Here is a 10,977-nt window from a genome sequence, read left to right on the forward strand (position 1 = left end):
GATATCTCTGACTATCGTCGATACACGATACTATCGTCTATCGGCACAACCCTAATATATATATATATATATATATATTTATACACAGTATATACTATATATAAAAATATATAGGTCAGTGGCCCTTGGCTTGGTATTGTTGGCAGAATTCGGCCCTCGGCGAAAACTAATTGAGGAACCCTGCTTTAGACACTTCAACTCTGACCCCCACACATGAAGCGATCCTTGCCCATCTATATTTAATGTACTAAATGAAGACATCAGAAAGAGAAGTTCAACAACCAATGTTAAAAAATTCATCCTTAAAATCAATGAACCCACCTTCCCGGAAATCACCATATTCAATACTCATAATGAGCTAGACTATATATTGACTCATTAACTAAATGCGTCTTGCACGTCACATGCCAATGCGCACCTTTTACTAGAACTACTGTAGTCTATTAGTAGTTGTAGTCTGTTGTATAGCCATTTAGTTTCACCAAGTTACACACAGTGTTTGGAAATTTACAAATGAAATGATCAAATTACATTACTGCATTATACTTTTAAAAAGTAACTTTAAAAAAGTTTTTTTTTTTTTTTTTTTTTTTGTGTGTGGAAAAATAAATATCCCCTTTAAGCTGTCAAACGATTAATCACGATTAATCGAATCCAAAATAAATGTTTTTGTTTTTATAATATATGTGTGTATACTGTGTATATTTATTTATGTATATATATATATAAACACACACATGCATGTATATATTTAAGAAAAATATGTTATGTCACTGAGAGTCATAACATATGAGAGTAACTGCATTATTCCAGTGTGTGCTGCAGTGAGGGGTGTGTCATTTATGAGACAACTGCAGCAAGTAGAAGAGGAAAATCCCACAGAGCAAACTCTGTACGGTATTGAATCTGGTAAAACACGATGCGATCTCAGTTCACAGAGAGGCACTAGTCACAACATTATCTTCATATTATGTGCTTTATGTGTAGGAGTGAGTGCTAAACACATTCACATACAAAAATATCACATAAGAATAACAAAACATAAATAAGTAGTACACTTAAAACGTAACAAAACAGCAACCCCTAACACATTACAACAATGATTGAAATGAGGTAATCCTGCTTTCCCATCACTCTGTCTGTGTGTGATCGATTCCTGTCAAGCGGATCTGGGTGATGCGATGCTAAAAGACTTGGAGCTTAAAAGGACAAAAATGTGCTCTGTGTGTGAGTGCTCATTAGCCTCAAAGCTACGGAGTCAGGGGTTTTAAGAACCCATCAGCACAACAACTCCCTTTTTCAACCCATAAAAATATGATCCCTCACTAAAACAGGAAGAAAAGTGCACTGCAGATGAGGGTAAAAGGGATGCGTTCAATCTGATCGCTAAAAGCAGCTGCTGCATAAAACAGTTGCTTTCAGGTGAGCTTGTGTCTTCAGCAGGGAGGATGCTGCAAATGCAACTCCAAAAAAAAATCTATTCCATTATTGTGTTCGGACAGCTTGTTCAGATGTCATTAAGACTTGACAGTACATAAACCTCATATATATATATATAATGTATAATGTATGAATATACATTTTAATGGTATTGCCAGTGAAATGCACAGAATAAATGATATAACACGATTATAGTTACCTTAAACCATAAAAAATACACTTGTGTTACTATAGAAATAAAATAAATATTATTAACAATGTTATTAATCAATTACAAAACAAAAACTAAAGTGAAAACGGCAAATACAAAAATAAAAATTAATTCAAACTATTAATAAAAACGTCTCAGGTTACGCATGTAACCATTTTTCCCCGAGAGGGAACGAGACGCTGCGCCCCCTAGGGCCTGCATGACCGGTGTCTGAAGCACGTGTGGAAACAACGGCAATCTATTGGTCCACCTGGCCCATGACGTCATAGGCAGGGTGCCCGGAAGCATAAAAGGGCACCTGCTGAATACGTCATCCACTTAGCTGTCTGAAGGAGACGTAAACAGGCAGGCCAAAGGCATGGCGAGTGGGCGCAGCATCTCATTCCCTCTCGGGGAACCACTGTTACATGCGTAACCCGAGACGTTCCCCTTCTAGGGAACTCCACGCTGCGCCCCCTAGGGGGCACATTGGGGAACGAAATCCAACCATGCCATGCCGAGGCAAGTGCACTGCAGATGAGGGTAAAAGGGATGCGTTCAATCTGATCGCTAAAAGCAGCTGCTGCATAAAACAGTTGCTTTCAGGTGAGCTTGTGTCTTCAGCAGGGAGGATGCTGCAAATGCAACTCCAAAAAAAAATCTATTCCATTATTGTGTTCGGACAGCTTGTTCAGATGTCATTAAGACTTGACAGTACATAAACCTCCTAGATCTGAAGAGTTTTGCAATAGTGTGCAAACTAATGCAAACGTATCATCTCGAAAGCAACATATTTTCCAGCACACAAACTAATTCATAAACAAATTAATTAACACACAAACTAATTAATAAACAAATACTATGACCAGGGCTCAACAAAGATGGCCCAACGGTAATGTCAGTGTTTCACGCTATTTCTGCACAGTGATTATCACCATAAACACTTTCACTAATCATATTGTTTTTTTTTATGGTTTGCAGATGTTAACATGGAGTATTCTGTGTTCTATTGAACACTGTTGTAAAATGTGCTGATTTTATTTATTTTTAGCTATTTATTAACAGGCTTTTGGTAAAATTGACTTATTTAGAAAAATGTATTACAAGTGTTCGGAAAATAAATAAGCAAATCGGCATGTGTACTCGTTCCAGGAAATAAAGTTAAAGTGTATGAATTAACACATGTAATGGAAATGAATTTCGCTCATGACAAATTAAAAACCTAATAAATTAATTGTGTTACTATTTTACTTTTTTGGCGAAAAATTATTAATTAATTAAAAATACATGATTTATAAATAAATGTATTAGTTTAGCTTATTAGTATATACTTTCTGACACATTAAAAACATGTAATATTATATATATATATATATATATATATGAAGCACGTGTGGAAACAACGGCAATCTATTGGTCCACCTGGCCCATGACGTCATAGGCAGGGTGCCCGGAAGCATAAAAGGGCACCTGCTGAATACGTCATCCACTTAGCTGTCTGAAGGAGACGTAAACAGGCAGGCCAAAGGCATGGCGAGTGGGCGCAGCATCTCATTCCCTCTCGGGGAACCACTGTTACATGCGTAACCCGAGACGTTCCCCTTCTAGGGAACTCCACGCTGCGCCCCCTAGGGGGCACATTGGGGAACGAAATCCAACCATGCCATGCCGAGGCACATGCCTGTCCACCTGGCAGGGGAGCACCAAGGAAGCGACAGACATACACCAAGCCTTTCCTCAGAAAGGGTCCATGCCACTGACGCCACGGGCCACTCACACAACTTGGCAGAAATGGAGAACCTGATTAGATCAAGGAGAACATCCCACCCAAGTTACGAGCACAACTATCCTCAGATAGCTATGCTATGTGAGCCATATGAGCCTGGATACACAAGACCACTGAAGAGAATAACTAGAAAGCCTCTAGAGGAGCTCAAAGATAGCTACTTAAATCCCAGTAAGGAGAATAGCTGCTGAGCTAGAACACAGCTATCCTCAGATAGCTATGTCCTACAGGTCTTATGAAGGCTTGTAGACCAGAATAACCATACGCAGCTAGCCTAGATAGCCAAGCAAAACCTTCCTGCAAAGCTGCCCAGACCACAGAGGAGACCGCTACTTAAAACCCTAAGCAGGGGAGCAATCACTGAGCTAGCACATAGCTACCCTCAGATAGCTAAGTACCTAGGAAGGGGCTACCATAAGGAGGACCGACTGAGACTACCCAGACCACAGAGAGTGGGCTATCTACTTACAACCCTAGCAGGGGAGATAGCGCTGTCTAGGCAAGGGCTCAAAAGACTGCTACTTAAATCCTTAAGCAGGGGAGCAATCACTGAGCTATCACATAGCTATCCTCAGATAGCTAGGATCTAGTAAAAGGGATCACTCCAGGAGAGGGCTCACCGCAACTGCCAGTAAGACACAGCTAGCCTCAGATAGCTGTATTCAAGTAAGCCTGTCCTGCCATAACAATGGCTGTAATATAACCACCCTAAGATGGCTATACTAAGGAGGCCCCCAATCTGTGTCAGTCCCACAGTAGGCTAGCGAAGTACCATGGAGCTTGACAAGAGGGAGATCCGGACCATCAGTAAATGATTTGCTAAGAGCATACACATAAACATCATCAGCCCGAGATCAAAGCCTGATGTAAGCTGTGGCCAAAACACTAGAGTGCTGGACACAGCTATCCTCGAATAGCAGTTCCATCAGAAAAGGCTGAAGACAGGACAAAGACTTCAGCGCTTGCTTGAGAGAGCTTGTGCCAAGTGGAACCCAAGCCAGGATAGAACATGGCCCTCAGACCGCCATATTCCAGAGCAAAGTAAGCTTGAGCTGGAGCATAACCATCCGCAGACAGCTACACTCTAAGCAGGGACTGCTCACTTAAAACCCTGATCTCTCCACAGAGTATTAAAATATATTCACGCCCAGCCAGGCTCTCCACACACAATAACATGCATATTAGAGAGGCACGGCCGAGCTGAATATAGCTCCACCCACGATCTCGCAGGATCAGGGCTGAAACAACTCCGTGCTCACACTTCATTGCCATAACAACCCAATAGTATCTGCAACATCTGACAACCCGTTTAGAGAAGGCGTGCGGATCCCACAGATCAAAGCGATCATCGCGAGCTGGGATAAACTGTGCTGTGGCAACGGCGAACCATTGTGACTCATCAGTCATCACAATGAGCGCGTAGCTCTGAACGTGCGTGCTCTTCGCCGAGACAAACGTGAAAGCAGAACATGCCCTAGAGCAGTGGTTCTCAACCCGCGGCCCGTCACGAATTCAAATGCGGCCCACCGTGCTGAACACAATAAAAAAAAAATACTTTCAGTTTTACAATTCATTTTAGTTTTTACATTAATTAAAAAATTTACTAAATAAATATAAGCTATAGCCTAATGTTTTTATGTAAAATAATTTTGTTTTTCATATATTATTTTCAAACATGAGCAGTACTCACATAGCCTAATTAACGTTACGCATTTAAAGTAACGACCAAGTGGCCAGCGCCAGAGTGAGCATATGTTTGATCAATTTAGCCTTCTCAAATCATCACGACTTGACTAAAATAAAATCTATAGATATAAAACAGTTCAAGCATATAACAATGTTTAAACGTTAAACCTAGATAAATGTGCGCTGTATCCAATAGTTTGCGCAGAGAGTGGAAGCTGAAGCGCGCTTTGCAGGACATAGAGACGCCAGCGCGATCACTTGCATTTTGTTTCCTATCTACTTACAACCCTAGCAGGGGAGATAGCGCTGTCTAGGCAAGGGCTCAAAAGACTGCTACTTAAATCCTTAAGCAGGGGAGCAATCACTGAGCTATCACATAGCTATCCTCAGATAGCTAGGATCTAGTAAAAGGGATCACTCCAGGAGAGGGCTCACCGCAACTGCCAGTAAGACACAGCTAGCCTCAGATAGCTGTATTCAAGTAAGCCCGTCCTGCCATAACAATGGCTGTAATATAACCACCCTAAGATGGCTATACTAAGGAGGCCCCCAATCTGTGTCAGTCCCACAGTAGGCTAGCGAAGTACCATGGAGCTTGACAAGAGGGAGATCCGGACCATCAGTAAATGATTTGCTAAGAGCATACACATAAACATCATCAGCCCGAGATCAAAGCCTGATGTAAGCTGTGGCCAAAACACTAGAGTGCTGGACACAGCTATCCTCGAATAGCAGTTCCATCAGAAAAGGCTGAAGACAGGACAAAGACTTCAGCGCTTGCTTGAGAGAGCTTGTGCCAAGTGGAACCCAAGCCAGGATAGAACATGGCCCTCAGACCGCCATATTCCAGAGCAAAGTAAGCTTGAGCTGGAGCATAACCATCCGCAGACAGCTACACTCTAAGCAGGGACTGCTCACTTAAAACCCTGATCTCTCCACAGAGTATTAAAATATATTCACGCCCAGCCAGGCTCTCCACACACAATAACATGCATATTAGAGAGGCACGGCCGAGCTGAATATAGCTCCACCCACGATCTCGCAGGATCAGGGCTGAAACAACTCCGTGCTCACACTTCATTGCCATAACAACCCAATAGTATCTGCAACATCTGACAACCCGTTTAGAGAAGGCGTGCGGATCCCACAGATCAAAGCGATCATCGCGAGCTGGGATAAACTGTGCTGTGGCAACGGCGAACCATTGTGACTCATCAGTCATCACAATGAGCGCGTAGCTCTGAACGTGCGTGCTCTTCGCCGAGACAAACGTGAAAGCAGAACATGCCCTAGAGCAGTGGTTCTCAACCCGCGGCCCGTCACGAATTCAAATGCGGCCCACCGTGCTGAACACAATAAAAAAAAAATACTTTCAGTTTTACAATTCATTTTAGTTTTTACATTAATTAAAAAATTTACTAAATAAATATAAGCTATAGCCTAATGTTTTTATGTAAAATAATTTTGTTTTTCATATATTATTTTCAAACATGAGCAGTACTCACATAGCCTAATTAACGTTACGCATTTAAAGTAACGACCAAGCGCAGCGGCAGACAGTGAGCATATGTTTGATAAATTTAGCCTTCTCAAATCATCACGACTTGACTAAAATAATATGCGTGCGGCCCGCGAGGCTTGCACTTGGACCATAGTGCGCCCAGTGGAAAAAAAGGTTGAGAACCACTGCCCTAGAGTGTCAGAATCCAAACACATAGGCACACATTGTCTCAGGCGCTGCTCGACTCAAGCGCTATACACGGGATCGATAACCCAAAAGAGCATCTTAATCCCGCGAATCCCACGATCTGAGTCTTCGCCGTGCTTCGGCAGCAGCGGGACCCGAACCGCGAGATGCAAACGCTTGTCACTCATAACTCGAGAAGAGGGACAAACGTGAACAGAGCTTCAGAACCATCAAGAACTGAACACGCAAGCTCCTGACCAAGACACATGACGCATAGATCGTGTGTGACCTCAAGTGTCAGAAACCTCGGGCACGGAGGCACATACTCTCCACAACGCTCACCCGCTGGTCTATCACACGCACTTCAAACAGACGGCTCCTGAAGACAGCAAAGAGAATGACGTATTCAGCAGGTGACCTTTAATACTTCCAGGCACCCCGCCTATGACGTCATGGGCCAGGTGGACCAATAGATTGCCGTTGTTTCACACGTGCTTCAGACACCGGTCATGCAGTCTGCATTCCCCAATGTGCCCCCTAGGGGGCGCAGCATGGTGATCCCTAGAAAACACTAAAAACACTGGGAAAGCCATGGTTTAAACAAAAAATGCATACCGTGGTAAATATCTGACCAAGTGTGAATATGGAATGAAATACGATTCTTCATATAAGATTACTGAACATTCACTGCGTCTCTGGGCTCGTGCTTGTCATGCTTTGAGTTTCAGAAGTGTTCCACAGCAAAGGAAACCTGAACTCCATGACTTACCTGCAACACTGTTTTAATTCTACATGGAGTGAAATTAAATCTAAGTGCATTGTGTGAGGGACTCTATTCTGGGAGCGTTATTCAGACACACTGATATTCAAGAGCCATCTCGACACCAACACATGCACAGATTACAAGTGAGATTAGATGTTCCCCCTGTATGCAAGCCATTCCTTTTTACAAGTTATACAGCAATATTAAGCACCAGTTAGTCTCAATCTATCTCATTGCAAGTCTACATGTTTCATTTATTATTGATCAGCTTTCACCAATTACAAGCAAACAACAATGTAATTACATGTACTATGACTATAATTCCCTTGCGCTTTCAGTAGTACAATGACATAATCAAACCGCTATTAGGAGGAGCTAAACTAAGAATGAACCCATGCCTTGAAAGTACTTTCCAAAACAGATGAAAACGAGTGCAGTATCAGATGGCCATAGCTAATTAATCAGCGAACAAAGAGGTACCTGTAAAACTGCAGCTGCCGTTTTGGGCTCCCGTATCTCGCACTGAGGGCAGCATGAAGGAGAGAAAGAAAGAGAGATAGATAAGATAGAGGGGAAAGCTTAGTCTTATAGGTGAAAGGGGAAAGAACAGTGAGAGGGCATTAAACAAAACACTTGCACGTGCACACAGAATTACGCAAGTACAGTATCAGCTTTAGCAGTGAAGGGGAGCGCAGAGAAATAGATTTGACACTGAAGAAAAGAATAAAGAAAGAAACAACTGAGAAACTTCTGAAAAGACAGTAATATGAAACAGCAATATGGCCAGGAGGATCTTTACTTTCCTTACTTGAATTAAAATAAAATACAAAAACCTTAAAACCCTTCTGTATCTCAGCAAGTTGCTATTTCTAATTTTCATTTAGTTAAATTTAAGGTACTAAAACAAACTAAAAATAAAATAAAACAAATAAAAATGATTAATTATTTTATTATTAATTTATTTAATTATCATTAAAAATCATTACATTTTTTATAACTTGTGCTGAAGTAAAAACCTATAAAAGTATAAAAAATATTTGATATAAAAAACTATATTAATTTTCAAATAACCACAAATAAAAGACATTTTCTTTACAAAAAGTAAAATGAAAACAGAAATGATAAAAACTAAAACTAATTCAAAATTTTAATAAAAACTATAATAGTATCTCAACAATACTAAAATAACATTGAAGGCAAAACAAAACAAAACACAATTACTATTTTAAATTTTAATTGTTTTGTTTGATTGTAACTTAACTTTAATTAACTTTAGGACAATTTAGACTAATTGTGCAACACAAATAATACATATTTTTGATCCATTGACAGGTGGCCTCAAATCTAACACATGTATTCTTTTAAAAAAATGTGTGGAGAAAAAAAAACTTATTTTTTTTTAGCTAACAAACATTAAAAAGAAAGCAGCTCTAAAGTTCAGATAATGCTTGAAGTTACACTGGAGCTGGAAACAGACTTGCACCGCCACCTGCTGTTCAGTACCAGAACTGCTGGCAAAACCCAAGAGCGATGAAAACACTATAGGAGTCACAGAAGATCAGAGCAAATTCATCAGGAACTTTCCAGCAATGGTGAAATGAAGTCAGGCTCTGATTAAGCGGGCTGCTGGGCATTATGCAAAGCACTTGACCACTTTCACCCTTTCCAGTGGGAAGCCCTGCAGAACTGCTGCCTAAATCACTCAGTATGAGAGATGAACATTATTAATCGCATAGAGCCTGCAGCAGGAATAAAGCAGCTTTAGAGCAGTGCAAACGCATTCTTCTTTCTTATCACTGTAATTCAACAACAACTAATGTGGCTGACGACAAACATGCTATATTTTTTTGTGTACATGTAACATTTCTTAAACCTGTTATTTAGGATCAATAGGTGCTTTTCAATGATTCACGCTCATCTTTGCTGCAGTGTGGCTCTCTAGGACTCTCATTCTCTGCACTCTAAACCTTTGAGCTAGATCCCACATATCTGTGTGTCACTTCTCAGAACGTCCTACAGTCACATAGAGTTTCTGAGATAGTGTGAGACTCCAGATTCTCCTGTTTTAATCGTATAATGAAATAAACCCGTTTATTTAAACATTTAAATATGTTTGTTTAAATATTACCTAACCCAGGGATACTTAAATATAAACAGCTCAGTGGAGACTTAAAAAAAAAATGCAGGGTGACCAAAAGCCAGTATAATTTAAAGTCAATCAAAAGAAAGAAAGACACAGACAGACAGACAGACAGACAGATAGATAGATAGATAGATAGATCTTTTAATACTTTTATTCAGCAAGGATGCATTAAATTGATCAAAAGTGACAGTAAAACATTTACAGTGTTACAAAAGATTTCTATAAAAATCTATATAAAAAATATCTATATATTTAAAAAAATATCTATATATTTTTTTACATTCTTTTCATTGAAGAATCCTGAAAAAAATGTAGCCGTTTCCACAAAAATATGAAACAGCACAACTGCTTTCAAAATTGATATTTTTTTTCTTGAGCAGATCAGCATATTAAAATGATTTCTGAAGGATCATGTGACACTGGATTAATGATTCTTTAAAAAAAAAAACAGCTTTACATCACAGGAATAAATTACATTTTACAATATATTAAAATAGAAAACAGCTATTTGAAATAGTAAAAATATTTCACAATATTACTATTTTACTGTCTTTTTGATCAAATAAATGCATCCTTGCTGAGCATAAGAGACTTCTTTTAAAAATCGTATAGATCTGAAACATCTGAACAGTAGTTTAATTTCACAAAAGTTTCCTCATTTACTAATACGGAATACAGTTTTGCACATTTTCCTGACCCTGAGTTTATGGTTTCTGCAGCGAGGATGAAGTCAAACAATAGACTAAAACTCAACAACAGCACAGTCTGAGGTTCACAGCGCCTCTGTGCCGTCAGAGCAGCTGGTTAGGTGTGAATGTGTGTGAGACTGCATACAGACCTGTAGACCAAGCCTGGGGAGCCTGTCTGTCTGAGAGAGAGGCGGGCGGGAGAGTCTGTGGTCGATTCTGGATACATGGGGAACGGGAGAGTGGGGTGTGTGGCCAGGCTGCAGAGGGGTCTCTCTCTCTCTCTCTCCTGTCAACCGGCACGTCTGTCTCTCACCTTACAGGACCTCTGAAAAACACACAAGCACAGATGTGAGCTCAGCAAATGCTAGAGTGCATTACATACACAACACAAACCTGAGCAGCACTGCAATGCCGCAAATGCACTGCAAGAACGCATTATGCACAACAGTAAATGATGACGATCATCATATTGAAGAGGAGTAGAACTTGGGCAACACATTCACAGCAGAGTAACAAACGGCATTTGCATAAAAACAAACATAAGAGAGGAAAAGAAAGGCAGACAGAACAGACAGACAGAACAGAAAGGGAAC

The 10,977-nt window shown here is 40.3% G+C and overlaps 1 protein-coding gene across 2 annotated transcripts in view; it reads right to left on the bottom strand.

Annotated features, from left to right (window-relative positions):
- Positions 1 to 10,705, bottom strand: part of LOC107706553 (voltage-gated potassium channel subunit beta-2-like) — a 106,358-nt gene extending 95,653 nt beyond the window's left edge. Inside the window, exons 1-2 of one of the 2 annotated variants that reach the window (XM_016510301.1) lie at positions 10,534 to 10,705; positions 8,033 to 8,074 (exon numbers count right to left, since the gene is read on the bottom strand). In XM_016510301.1, coding sequence (XP_016365787.1) covers positions 8,033 to 8,074; positions 10,534 to 10,610 — 119 coding nt within the window. In that variant the 5' untranslated portion in view covers positions 10,611 to 10,705. The remainder of the gene's footprint in view (positions 1 to 8,032; positions 8,075 to 10,533) is intronic. The other variant, XM_016510302.1, reaches the window with a different exon arrangement.
- Positions 10,706 to 10,977: the final 272 nt, after the last annotated feature.

Source organism: Sinocyclocheilus rhinocerous, unplaced genomic scaffold, assembly GCF_001515625.1.
Source record: "Sinocyclocheilus rhinocerous isolate Xijiao unplaced genomic scaffold, SAMN03320098_v1.1 scaffold3097, whole genome shotgun sequence".
NCBI lineage: Eukaryota > Metazoa > Chordata > Actinopteri > Cypriniformes > Cyprinidae > Sinocyclocheilus > Sinocyclocheilus rhinocerous.